We start from the raw sequence: 14,847 nt of genomic DNA, 5'->3' as shown, positions 1-14,847 counted from the left end.
TCGTTATTTGTTAATAAAATTAAAACATCTGCTTATCTAATGCATGCATTAACAAAATAACGAAAATCTAACTTGTCAGGCCTCAGTTTGATGAGTTAGATCCTAAAAGCACATCATTTATCTATTGTTATTTATGCTCAAACTTCATCAAATACTTAAAAACAGTAAGTGTACCTTAACTTGTGTATGAGGATACCACTAAAATATAAACCATTTGCAACTAATGTTAGCCCTTTTGTCTTTTCTGTCATTTCTGTGTTAACCACAACCTAAACAAATATTTGACCAACACAAATTGACAAACAGCAAACAAACTGTGGACAAAAGCTTCAGATATCACGAAGTGGAGCTGGAATCAGGCACACAACAGCAAAAAAATGAGGAAGAATATCCAACACGCCTGAATAATATTACGGTAGTTGATTCAGCATCCCATCTGTTGAAGAATTCCCCTGTTTTGTGAATCTGATTGCATCTAGTCGTCATCAGTCGTAACCTATATGTGGATATTATGTTGTTGTTATAATCAGAGGAAGTAAATAACATAGCAACCTTTACAAAAACCACACTGACATTTGGCAGAAATTTCTTACAGTTTATTCAAAACTATCATCTGTTAAAATATAATATCGCATTTGAAAAATATAGGCATAGCAAAGTAATTATTACATAGAAATAATTTTGCAGGCTGTTTTCTTTAAGGTGACCAACACATCACAGGATAAATACAAATGTATCAGATCTGAGATAACACAAAGAAAACTTGGAACAGCTGAACTTATAAACATGCAGTTTAATTATTTTATTTTTTTTAACAGGTTGTGCTTTCGTTTTCTGTTTCATGTGAATTTGTGCATTTTTGTGACATTTTGGATGTGTGAACGCTAAAGTGAAAATTAAGTTCGTACTTCTTCCCACTCCTTTTTCGAACGTGTTTCGTTTTGTTTGTCTTGTTACGTTACTTTATTTCGTTTTTTATACATGTTTGAATGAATAAATAATGAAATTATTAACATTTTCAAACATCACATTGTGTTTTTTTGGGGGGGTTCCCCATCCTTCAGTGTAATGATTTCTGTTACAAACAGAGAATAAATGGAAAACCCCAAGTTCACCCTTGAGTTTATCCCAGAAAAGGAACTGATTCTGAGCTGACAAATGTCTTTCTGTGTCCGTTGTTGTTTCTCATATGCCACCAACACAAAACAAACACATAAAATGTGTGCATACTTACTACTTACACCTCATACCAGATTGTGTGCATTTTGGTTCCCTTTACTTAACGATAAACTTTAGTCATTACCCAGGGGGGACACTGAAAACCTATACCAGTTTTAATTAAGTTTATCAGTTTTGTTGCAAAGGGCAGTTCATAATAATAAATATTAATTTAAATGTGCCACAAATGGCCCAAAGGCTGTTTCTTCAGTACCTGGGTAGGTGTACATGGTATTTAGTCTGAAACTGCATAAACTGCAATAAAGCTCCTCTATATGCAAACAAAACCACTAAACTTTATACCATATCATACCATATCATACCATATCATACCATACCATACCATACCATACCATACCATACCATACCAATTTATTTATAGAGCACTTAAAACAGCAACAAGGCCAACCAAAGTGCTGTACAATAGAAACAAACAAGCACAGCGGACAGGAAAACACAAAATAAAGATATAGATACAAATAGCAGTGGATAATAACTAAGTGGCCAACAATGTAAACTACAGACAGGATCAAAACAAATCCCACCGTGTCAAAGGCAAGGAAATAAAAGTGGGTTTTCAGACGAGACTTAAAGACTGTGAGTGTGGGAGCCTTCCTGACACGCAGTGGCAACTCATTCCATAGTCTTGGACCTGCAACAGAGAAAGCCTTGTCACCTCTGAGCTTTGATAATTTTAATAATAAATAAAATTACAAAATTATCCATTCATCCATCCATCTGTCCATCCATCACAGGATCATTTAAAACAAATAAGACTTTCTCATTCATACCTAATTAGAGTTATCAATTAACTTAACGTGCATATTTTGGTTTGTGGGACTACTCGGTGAAAACCCACTCGTTCACGGGAACAACATACTAACTCCATCCAGAAAGGTCGCAGACCAGAAGGCAACCACGTTCTCACTGAGAGGCAACAGCTCTAATAACTGTGCTGCCGTGCCCCCACCTCTACATTTAAACCAATAATTTAGATGTTCTGAGAAAAAAAAAACTAAATTTCTTCATCACAAAGTGTCAAGCTACAGCAAGGCTGTGAGAAATAGGGGTGCAACGGCTGCTGCAGCACCCCTTGAAAGATGCAATAGGACATGCCTGTCCAATTATAGGGTCAAACTGAATAAAAAAAAAAAACATTATTATTGCTGTATTATATTTAAATTCAAAAAATTTTACACTGAGTTTTGTGATTCTGGTATAAAAAGCAGAATTGTTTATTGTATATACGTATATCAATGTCAAAAGCAACCATTGGTCACTGTTTGAGTCCAACTGAACCCTGAAGATTTTTCCAAATCATTATTGTCAAGCTCTTGAGACAATGTCCTTTGAATCTACGATATAAAACTAGGGCAACTTTATGCTCACAGTACCAAAAATTAAAATACACAAAAACCAAAACAAAGTATCTGTTCTGTTCTAGGGCAGCATTCGCCACAGGGTTTCTGAAATCGGTGCAGGGTGCAATGAAACCTCAAGACCATCAAGGCATTCTGGAGAAAATCAAAAGCTGCATCGTTAGGTTTGGTCTCAGTTGCGAGTCCTCCAACAGGACGAAGACTTTATTTAAATAACTTGTTTGTTTTGAGTTATTTCAGTAACTTTTGTGTGTTTTTTTAATTTCTTTAATGAAAGGGTACAAAATTGTCCACAATTGTTATTGGGTTTGCCATTATGTTTTTATTGATATGGGTTTGAGTTTTTCCAGTTTGAGGTCAAATACACACCATCGAATGAAATGTTCCTTAAATGTCCTACTCGTTTTATTGGTTGCGTTATCTGCTGCCTCATCACTATAATGCATTTAGGGAATTCTAGAGGTTTGCTCAGTTTGACTCATAGTTGTACTAATTTTTGATTACAGTTAGCAAACTGCAGAAGAAGACAGAGCAAGGCGTACAAAGGGTAAGAAATTTTATTTTCAGGTGCAGCAGCTTCAGGGCTGGAAGGGAAAAGGGATGAGGTGAGTATCAAAGTTTAGATTTGCAGCGATGGTTGATAAACAGTAGATAATTCTGTCTTACTGTCATTGTCTTGTAGATGAAAGGGAGATGAGGTCCTAGGTTTGAAGTGAGTTGAAGATCCAGAGGAGATGAGTATCAGAGGAAAGAGGAGCTGGTTGTTTCTGGTGAGCGTTGCTGATTTCATGTACTTGTTTGGTTGTTTAAACTGTAATGGTTCCCAACCATGGTCCTTGAGGAACGCCACCCTGCATGTTTTAGTTGTTTCCCTGCTTTGACACATCTGAGTTGAATAATGGGTGCTTAACAGGCTTTGACAGAACTTTAGGAAATAATAAAATCTCTGAATCAGGTGTGTTGGAGCAGGGAAACAACTAAAACATGCAAAATGGCATTCCTCAAGGACCAGGGTTGGGAACCATTGGTTTAAAGGAGCAATATCTATCCACAGGTGAGCCACGAAGAGCGAGGAGGTCTCAGAAGACTCATACAAGCAGGACTTGGAAGTTGTTGAAGGAAAATGACAAAAGATTAGTTAAATACTGTCCGGAAACATATTTAGTCGGCTATCCGTTGATTACCAGTTTGTAACATCCCAGTGCCAGGAGAACATATGGCAAGAGCATATATGCTCAGCAGTGCAGTCCTTCCCAATCAAAAAGAGTGAGTGTGGCTGGAAAACCTATAGGAATCCATCCATCCATTATCTTTTACCCGCTTCTTCCATTTTGGGTCACTGGGGTCACCGGTGCCAATGTCCAGCAATCACTGTGCGAGGGGCGGGGTACACCCTGGACAGGTCGCAAGTCCATCACAGGGACACATAGAGACAAACAACCATTCACTCTCTCACTCACACCTAGGGACAATTTAGAGTTACCAATCAGCCTAACATGCATGTTTTTTGTCTGTGGGAGGAAACCAAAGTACCTGGAGAAAACCCACGCATGCACGAAGAGAACATGCAAACTCCACCCAGAAAAGCCACCAGACCGGGATTTGAACTGGGGACCTGCTCGCTGAGAGGCAGCAGCTCTTCCAGTTGCACCACCGTGCTGGAGTCCTACATAATCAATATGTCAGGTCAAAGGTCAAAGATAATGTGGAAGTTACAAAACAAACCCTTGATTATAACACAAAAAAAACTTCTTGGATAGAAAAAAACTAATAGGATAAAATAAGGAAGTGGCAGCTATTTATATCTACAAGGGCAAAGGTCAACTTAGTGACATTTTTTTTTTTTGGTTGGTCATGTCATTATGTCATAACTATCAATATTTTACATTTTTTTCAAAGTTTTTGACAACTTGTGTCTGACGTCAACGGGCAACCTCAAACAGCAACACTTTTATTCTTGTTCTTTTTTGTTGTTGTTGTTACAGTAATTTTGACGGCTGTGACTGAGTGGTTAGAGAAGTTGTCCTCCACTGCAAGAGTTGGGGGGTCAATTCCACAAGCAGTCACATGCTGAAGTGTCCATGGGCAAGACATTGAACGCCTTATTACCTCCAATGTGTGTCCCACTGATGTATGAATGTGATAAATCACTGATTAGTCTGTGTACAGAAATAATAGAGTGCTGTATGAATGGGTAAATGAGGGCACAGATTGTGTTGTAAAGAGCTTTGAGTATCTTGATAAGATAGAAAGGTGATATAAAAGTACAGTCCATTTACCATTTACTTCTGAGACTCCCATAGAAACTGTACTGTAGCTCAGGATCTTAATAGTTCTCATCAACGCTGCTGTCAACAACCTCAGAATCAACTCTCCCCCACCACAACCGTAGATTTCCTTCAGTCTTCACGACGTGTTTTATCTGCACTGAACACACTGTTCACGCATCGTGTTTGTGTGTGAGGTAGGAATTTACAGTGTGTGGGTTGTAAGTAAGTCAAAGTGAATCGTGTCATCTCACCATATGGAGAGCGTCATGTCAAACTGCCCCCTCCTACGACAGGCAGAAAAAAGAAACACACAAGGTTCTTGTTGCTTTACAGCATTAAAAAAATAATAATCTTAAAAGGACAATCGGAGTGTGAAGATGTCTCTGTTTTATTTATATATAGTCATGTTTCATCCGGCTTTTGATTGGCGGAAAATATTTTACATCAAAGTCCAAAAAGCCCCCAAAGGAAATCAGAAAATAGTGCCTTTATTTCTGAAGCTGCAGAGCTGTTCACACCCTAAAACTCATCCTGATGACACGACGTGTGTAATGTTGTGATGAATCATGAAAGACACCGAGAGAAAACGGGAAGCAAACAGGATACTCAACCGAAGAGACTCTCGAACAAAACATTGCACTTAACAGTGTTAAAAACTGTTATTGTCTAACGCCATGAAAGAAGGGTGACCATGTAGCTGTGTCTGTGTGTTTGTCTCACTGTTAACAAAAATAACTACTAACCAAGTGAACTTTATTTTAATAACATTAGAAAGTAACATGTTGACGTTCTTAGCTTTTAAATTACCATTGTTGCTACTTTTAGCTGTTTTTAGCTTTCGGTTAGTCTTTAAAACAGAAAGTAACCATTGGATGCACATGGGGTGATGCAGAGGTTAGAGAAGGTGGGCCTGTGATCCACAGGAAGGTTGCTGGTTCAACTCCCCAGACCAACAGCATCAAAATGTGAGTGGGAAAGGTGAAACACCCTCACCTGCCTCCACCCTGATTTGCCCCTCTCTGGGCCCTTGAGCAAGGCCCTCAACCCCCACCATCTGATCCCCTGGTCGCCCTAGATGGCAGCCCCCTGCTCCACACAGACGGCTGTGGTAGCTCGGTGGTCTGTGGTTGTGTCAGGAAGAGCATTCGGTGTACAACAGTCCCTCGCTACTTTGTGGTTTGACTTTCGCGGACTCGCTCTTTCATGGTTTTTCAACGTAAGATTCTACACGACACATGACTTTCAACTTTAATATTACTCAAGGTGATTGGGACAGTACGGGATAAAAAGTTAACAAAAAGAAAAAAAAAATACTTTGGACAGGCGCCGCCACTTTGTAGTTTTCTTTCAATAAACCTATACTGGAACGCCAGTCAAAAGAACTACACTACCCAGAAGCCAGCAGTGCTTCCAGCTTCTGCTTTCTGCAGAAATGGAGGGAAAGTTTTGCAACACAAAGTCAGAAGTAACGATTTATCTATGAAGCTCACAGAACTGGCAGGAAAGTCACAGATAATCCTGAAGCTCAATTATTCACGTGCACATCAACCTGGACTAGAGTTGCATTCAGGCCCCAAAAATCTGTTCTTACCCAGTCCCAGCCCGCAGTCATAATTTCCTAACCCCACCCGACCCGATGAATTAACAGTAATAACAGATTCGAACCCGGGAAAAAAAAAAACATTTTAAATTAGATAACTGTCGGGGACGCGCAGCTGAATAAACGGGGCAGAAGATTCGGAGCTGAGGTGTGTTTGACATTTCATGGCCGTAAAAGAGCATTTAAAAGCCATTTCTGCCTACATTCTTCTGAATTACTGAGACACGCTCTGACACATGTGTCTACACCTGTCGGGGACGCGGCGCTGAATGAACGTCCATTTGGGCGATGGATCACTTCCTGGCAGTACAGACCCATCTGAAGCTTAACTGAACTTTTGACCTCTTTCAAGGCCGGTCAGCTCCCGGTGAAAGGGCCACGTGTGGCTGGTGGAAGTATGGCAGGCCATGTTATCATATAATTGGATCGCGGCTGATCTCGACCTAATTAAAAGTCCGAGACTGACCCAGCCCGCCCATTAATCATATTATAATGGCTCGGCCCTAATCCGGGTCAGTCCGGGACGGGTTTCGGGTTAGAAATGACAACTCTAACCTGGACGGGGCTGTGGGCTTCATCGCTGCAGGGTAGGTCTGCAGAACCAGAACCGAGCCCAACTGGAACTGAGCTGCTGGTCTGCAGAGCTGGTGAGCGCCCATAATTTTTTTTTATATGTATGTATGTTCTTAAAATTATGTAGAATTAAGAGTTTAGAACATTGCACCAGTGTGAGGGTTTATAAAGCCTTAATAAATATCTAAAAACTAAAATAAATATAGCGTTCCTACTTGGTGGTTTCTCACCAATATCACGTGGGAGTCTGGAACGTAACTCCCGTGATAAGTGAGGGACTCCTGTAAAAACAATCGCTAAGTCTTCATGTGAGTTAGTTCACTGTGGCAACCCCTGAAGAAGGGAGCAGCTGAAACAAATCAGTGGATGCACATCACTTCATTAACTTTTGGAGTCAGGACTTCTATTAAACATTAAAAAAAAGCACAAAAACGGATCAGTTTATGTTGCAAACACTGAGCTAAACTTTGGTGTAGTTGTAGCTGAGGGTCATACCCAGCACTTACTTTAAGCACCAACACAAGAGCTTTGAAACTTCAGCATGAAAGGCAGTGACTGCACATGTACTGCATACATGTGCAATCACTGCACGTTGCTGCTGCGCCAGCAACCGCCAGAACAAAGCAAACGATAAAACGTCTCGCCGAAGACGTGTTTGCAGATGTGCCGCACGTGAGAAAGCCTTGAAAGCGGTGGAACAGGTGAGCTGTAGCGAGGGCCGTGGTGACAGTAGCAGTCAACACAACACATATGTCAATCGAACAGCATGAACCTCAACGTTACTTAAAATAGGCCACGCACGATGCATCAGTTTGAAAAATGAGACTTGGTCGAAGAAAAGCAATACGCCTAGAGGGACAGAAAAAAAAACTAACAAAGCAAAAGTATACAAAAAAAAAAGAAGAAGAAAAAAAAACAGAAAAGAAGGGAGAAACTGCAGAAAGAGAAAAGGAAGTGTCAGCTGTTGGTTGATAACTTCAACAGGGAGTGTCCCTGCACACCACTCGCTCTCTCTGTATACTTCTTCCCCATGGTATCTTCATTTCCTCTTCACTATAGCTTGCTTTAAAAGCAATACAAGTGACACTTGACAGCAGGCAAGCGACTACGAGAGATGAGGGCGGACTCAAATCTGAACTCTTAGAGGACGCAGCTCATTCAGGAGTTAACCATCTACAAACAGTCCCAGTGGAAGAGTTTTCTCTTTGGACCGCAAAGGCTGAAAATGTGTTAGGGGTGCAGGATTACACCGAGCTTCAGAGGACTGAGAACAACCTCGTGCTGCTGGATGGTTGAGCTGTGGAGGAACGTTTAAAATCCAAGGTAACCTTCCTTAAAAAAAAAGAAGTGAACAAGATAAATACATCTTTTTACGGTTCATTGATGCAGCTCTTCTTGCTGAAACAGGGTATGTAGTAATAACTTTGTTTCTCAGAACTGGGTTGCGTTGCTCCTCTAAACGGAGCAAACTACAAGGAGTGTGGAACTCCGTTACCAAAAGGAGGCAAAATTTAAAAACTGTGTCCGAGCCACGGACCACTTTCAGCTGATACATTAACTGGAGTCAGATACCAGATATCGCTTCATGGTTGCAGCTTCATCAACAAGAGTTTGATCTGTCTCACTTGATGTTCTGCTGCTCTTTCCACATCAGAATCAATAATGATAGAATCAGCCTTCTTCAGCTGGCAAGAGAAGTCTATACTAAATGATGCATTTATCTTTGTTTTTTGTTTTTTTAAGTAGAAAAGATACAATATTTTACATTTAAATTATCTTGAGTTTGACATAGCTGTTCGGTTTCTATCAACTTTATCCCTCTTTTTAAAAAAATTTCCTGTTTGTGTGCTTTACTTAACCATAAACTTTTCTTTTTCAGGATCTCGTGTCTGCTTCACGTTCCATTCGTCCTAACATCGCCAGTGGACTGTGACTCAGTGGGATGTCAGAGGGAGGTACTGGTGCCCCACCTCAGGTGTTTGTGGTGGACAGCCAGGCCAGCTACATGCCCAGTGACAAGAAATCAAAGTGGACCCAAGGAGGCATGAAGATTCTCCTCCTGCTGCTGGTGTTGTGTGTTCTGGGACTGGTGGTGGAGGGATGTTTGATCTACAAAGTTTACCAAAAAGCTGATGTAAGGATGTTTAACTGTGCGTGAGGGGGGGTGTTGGGGTGTCTGCTTGAGTGAAAGAAGACCGTAGAGTTTAAAGTGGCTGGAAATTCCTTTGCTCAGTAGTTTCCATATTCTCCTACGTCATACTAAGATGCTCTGGTGAAGTTTCTTCACGGGTCATCATTTACTCATGTGTCAAGTGATTGCTGTCTGTACTTGTACTTCCCCATTCTCGCTCATTTAAGTGCAAACGCACAATATTGAGTGCACATTTAGTTTCGTCATCTTGCTTGTTACAAACTGCATGTCACACTCTCTGCACCTCTGCTCTAAATTCATTTTGTTATCATTTAGAAGCTTAAAGCAAAAAAAAAAAAAAAAAAAGTCTGAACTAGCTACCATTTTCCAGCTAAATGACAATTTTTACACTTAACATGTCGAAATAATGCAGTGGTTCGCAAACTTTTTGGGTTCAGGGACCCCCCTCATAACTCTCATGTTTATTAAGTAATTATTTTCCTTTTGTCTCTTTAATGAAATGGAAATATCTGTGCAACTTAAATATTTAAGCCCCGTTCTTTAATAGTGTTAATACATTTTTCATACTTTTAAACATGGGGTATTTTTCATTCAAGATTCACTTAATTAACAAAAATTTAATTTCAACTTCCGAAAATTACAATTTTGAGAAAACTAACAGCATCAAAAACCGTTTTAAAACTTTTACCTATTCACGTAATGAGCTTGAATGTATTGTCACTTCGAATTATTACATCAAACTGAACAGAACCGTAACAGCAGTAGTCGTACCAAGTAGGGCTTCATTTGTAAACTGGTTGATGCTAGAATGCAAAAAGCAGGTGTGGGTCTGGGGGGCAGGGGTCCTCCCCCAGAAAATTTTGAATAAAGTAGATGCAATTTCCTGCATTTTGGTGTATTTTGATGGGTAAAAAAAAAAAAAATAAATGGGGCTTGCAAACCCCTGGGGGTCTGGGAACCCCAGTTTGAGAACCACTGGGTTACAGGACACTTTAATGCTTCCTCCTTTCAGTCACCAGTTTACTCACACTCTTTGTGCCTGCCTTCTTTCCTTTCAGGCACTTTCTCTTAGGCCTCTATGCCACAACTCGTCCACTCCGTCCGAGCGGCAGGTAACATCCGTCATCATATGTTGAGTCGCATCTTCGTTAATCAAAATGCAGCTTTTAACCGGCTGTTTTTAATCATTTCAGGACGGCACCATTTTAAGTCAAAAAGGACCTAAAGGTAGGAGTTTGTTGGTTTTCGCCCTGTGAGTTCCCAGATAAGTGGCTCCGTTGTAAGGAAAACGCGTTGTTTAGACTGATTTGTTTCATCCGACTTTCTTGTCTTGAACAGAAACCAATGAAATTCCCACACTGGGACCAAATGTACACCGTAAGCCTTTTGCTCATTTACAGGGTAAGAGCTCTCCCATGCGCACGACCCTTTCTTCGAAATCAGCTACATTTTACGGCGTTTTCATTTTTGTAGTCCAATTTAATGTTTGCCACAGGTTTCAGTGATCCCAAAACGTGGGCGGATGATGTGGTGCAATGGGAGAAGCTGGCTGACACCGAGATCAACAGAATGAAATATGAGAACGGTCGACTGACCATCGAGGAGGAAGGAATCTACTACCTGTACTCCAAGTTGGAATTCAACGCTGCAAAGAAGTGTGACGTCATCTCCCACAGTATGATGAAGAAGACCGACGCCTATGGCCACCCCTTCAAACTCCTCAAGTCAAAAAGGTAGGTCATTGCAATCATTTCCCATTTCTATATATTTACTTGTCTTTCAGCTTCAGCTCTGAGTGGCTTTTTGTTTTGTGATGTTTCTTCCAGTAATCGGTGCTTTCACTTAAAATCTCCTAGCGAGAACACCTCAGACGTGGGGGAGGACCTGAAGAACAGCTTCCTGGGAGGAATTTACCATCTGCAGAAGGGCGACCAAATTTATGTGACGCTGAGCAAAAAGCTCAACCTAAACCCTGGGTCTTATGAAAACTTCGTAGGGGCCTTTATGGTATCTCAGTAGACAAGTATGGAGCCTTATTTGTACCAGTCCAATCTGTGTTTTTGTACACAGGAGACGTGATCTAATATAGACTGCATTTAATGTAAATAATTCACACGGAGGAACAAACTGCAAAGTTTTCATTTGAAAGTATCTGATATTCAGAATAAATAACTTGTATTTTATTACATAATGTATTGTTTGAATAAAAATATATTTGCTGTAAAACAATCAAACAGAAACAAAGGTGGCCTTCAGTTACAGACAACATGGAGAGGTAAGATATTTTGCTGAGGTTGGAAGCAGCTTGGCTACCTTCAGCAGACTGATTAACCACAATGCACTGCTGCAGGTTCACAGATACGCAGCCAAGTCAAACGTCCCGCAGGCAGTCTGTGTAAGGGTGTGTGAAGAGCAGGATGTGGTTGAATAAGGATGCACTGGGGGGGGGGGTGCACTTGGCTGCTGACTCAGCACTTTGCACAAGACGGTTTCAGAAACATTTCGCTGTTTCAAATAGGAAAAGAGTAAACAAAAATTACAGAAGTAGTGAAATGACAAATCAAAGAAGTTGGTAAAAAAAAAAAGGGGGGGTTTGTCAGACAGTAAGGGAGTCTGACAGGAAATATAAATGAAAGTTGACTCTAGTTTAAAAAGGCCAAACAAGAGAGACGACTTCTGTGCAAGCAGCATCGTTTTTACATGATGTCGACTGCGCTGTCTGATAAATCAGACAAAAACACACCAACTCTTGAAAAAACGAACGAGTGAGCAGAGCAGGATGTGCACAGGTAGAGAGTCAGGTAACCCTGTCGCCACTGAAACACGACTGAGTGGAACGACTGACCTCAGTGGGTTTAGATAATGTGGGTCACTTCCTGCTGCGAGCGACAACAACAAACATCTTTGCACCTCGGTGAAACAGACGCACCAGGATGCTCGTGCAGACATAAACGCTCTGGTCTGAGTCTGAAATCATGAATTTCAATTTGGTCCTTTTATTATAGTGTGAACGCTTCTGAAGCATTCTCTCTATTGTGATCCATTTTTCTTCTGTACGTTTTTCAGCATCTTTCACGTTCCACAATTTTTGTGCTTTTTCAGCAACTCGTAAATCAAGACGTTCAGCTCTTTCAGCACAATCCTGCTATGACTTGTGGTACTGGTGCAACTTTAGCTTTTTGAAATATTTAGCCTTTTCTGCCACTTTTTTCCTCATAGAAAATGAATTGAGCTCATTTTACATCCTTCGAATTTTTAGATGTGTTTACAACCTTTTACTGCTCCTTTCACATTTTGTTTTGATTCAGCGTCTTTCAGCTTCCATGTGCAAATTAAACCTTTTTTCAGCTGCTTTCAGCTACTGTCAGCTGCTTGTTTATTTAGCTGTTCTGGGGTTGTTTCTGCTAACTACAACATTTTTGTGCTTCTTCTAACTTCTTTCTGCTAATACCAGCTTGTTATGCTCCTTTCAGATTATTTATGCAAGTTTCAGCTTTTTCTGCTATTTCAGCTACTATTTACTTGGTTTTATGCTAATTTTAGCTTTTTGGCTAATTCCACATTTTTTTGCACTCATTTCTACTTTTTTCAACCTAATTCAGGAAAAATGTGCTCTCTTCTCCTTTCTGGTAACTTTAGCTTCTTTCTGCCTTTTTAGCTACTTTGCAGCAGTTTTTTTTTTTCCAATTTCAACACTTTTGTGTTCATTTCTGCTTTTTTCAGCCTAATATGGCAAATATGTGTCCTTTCTGCTTTCTTCTGCTAATTTAAGCTTGTTCTAAATTTTTAGTTAGCTTTTTAGCATTTCTTAACTACTTTCAGCTACTTTCAGATAAATTCAAGTTTTTCATGGTAATTTTTAACTACTTTCAGTCTAATTAACTACTTTATGCTAATTCCAGCTCATTATGCTTCTTTCAGCTTTTTTCTAATAGTTTCAGCTTTTTCTGCTCTTTCAGCTACAATTTTGCTCTTTTGAAGCTGATTCCACATTTTAAGCTCATTTCAGCTTTTCATGCTCCCTTCTGGTAGTTTAAGCTTTTTTTTCTGCCTTTTCAGCTACTTTTCAGCTTTTTTTTTGTTGTTGTTGTTGCTAATTTAATCTATTTTAAGCTAATGTCCTAATTTTTGTGCTTATTTCTGCTTATTTATACCTAATTCTGCAAATATGTGTTCTTTCTGCTTTTAATTGCCTTGTTCTTCCATTTCAGCAACATTTCAGAATGTTTTTAGCTAATTTCAGTTGATTTTCAGCAAATTATTCAGCAATACGCATTCACACTGCATTTTCACAGGAATACAGTTTCTTTTGTTATTTTTATTATTATTATTATTAAATATTATTACCATGTTGAAGCTTAACGGGTGTTCTTTGCTGCATTTAAAATTAACTAAGGAGCTCGATCCTTAGTTTTGTGTCTTCAGTGGTTTGTGTTTACATATGGCTAAAATGCAAATTATTTTAAGCTGCAAGTTTGCAATCAAAATTGTAAATTTCATTAACAGGTTTTAGCTTTTGGTACTTACAGGTATGTCAGACATTTAGCTGATTTTCATCAACTTTACTTAATCTTGCAAACACAAAATGACTCTAGCTTTGTGAATTTGACTAAACAGCTAAAATTTGTCGTTGTTTAACATGGAAACAAACTTTCGTGGAGCTTTCCCGGCTGCTTGTAAGAAATCCATTCTGAGCGCTGATGTTGCAGCTTAGAGGCCAGGTGTTGTACCTGCCAACAGTTTCACACTCAAAGCAACGAGCCAAGTCAAACAATGATAAAGATCAGTTAAGTAAACATGGCCACATATTGTATTTCTAGGAACCAGGGACATATTTAATCTCAGTGCTTCTCAACCAAAAGATCTCACTTTCTCTATCACAGAGAACTTTCAGGGCGTGAAACGTCAAAAGTATTGACCACAAACATCAAAGTTTTCTGTCTAAATCGAACCAAACACTGAGGAAGTGTGAACAGAGGAGAACAATGATGGTTCTCACAAGAAGCTTGAACCACAGCGTTGCCACGTCGACCCAACGGTCGCCTGGATGCACGCATGCTCGCTGGTTGGTAAAGTCTGCACTCATTTTATGGTTGTTAATTTACTGATAAGTGGTTTCTGCAAAAACAAGTCTCACACACACAAAAACACCCACAACAACAAAAAAAATCATAAAAACTTTCCTAATCTGCCTTTCAAAATGTTTTTTGCTCTACTACAGCCAGCTCACATTTCATATTAATAATTCTGCACATTTCTGAAAAGAATCCTGCAAACCAGTAATCTGGCACACCGTGGAATTTGCACATTTTGTGTTACCACAAACATTATGTTGATATTATACACACAGTATCTGTTGCAGTGAGTTATAACGATCTTTAACTCAACAAAACTTTATACATGGAACATTATTAAGATTGTTAATTTGATCACCTTCATTAAATCTCCTGTTTCTACATATTTATGGACTTTTATTATTGTGCTGCTATTTTCTTATCTTGTGACGTACATGCACGCTGAGATGACTACCATGTTAATAAAGTCATCCATCCATCCATCCATCCATCCATCCATCCATCCATCCATCCATCCATCCATCCATCCATCCATCCATCCATCCATCCATCCATCCATCCATCCATCCATCCATCCATC

The 14,847-nt window shown here is 39.7% G+C and overlaps 1 protein-coding gene across 1 annotated transcript; it reads left to right on the top strand.

The window, feature by feature from the left end:
* The first annotated feature begins 8,979 nt into the window (after positions 1-8,979).
* On the top strand, positions 8,980-11,211 carry LOC119422772 (tumor necrosis factor ligand superfamily member 14-like). Its single transcript, XM_037690168.1, has 6 exons — positions 8,980-9,174; positions 10,251-10,304; positions 10,386-10,419; positions 10,531-10,593; positions 10,688-10,925; positions 11,019-11,211. The coding sequence occupies exons 1-6, from the start codon at positions 8,983-8,985 to the stop codon at positions 11,209-11,211; spliced, it is 774 nt and encodes a 257-aa protein (XP_037546096.1). The 5' UTR covers positions 8,980-8,982.
* Positions 11,212-14,847: the final 3,636 nt, after the last annotated feature.

The sequence above is a fragment of the Nematolebias whitei genome, chromosome 16 (genome assembly GCF_014905685.2).
Source record: "Nematolebias whitei isolate Nwh7 chromosome 16, NemWhi1, whole genome shotgun sequence".
NCBI classification, from domain to species: domain Eukaryota; kingdom Metazoa; phylum Chordata; class Actinopteri; order Cyprinodontiformes; family Rivulidae; genus Nematolebias; species Nematolebias whitei.
Note: the sequence above shows the minus strand (reverse complement) of the source record. Positions and strands in the feature narration are given on the sequence as shown.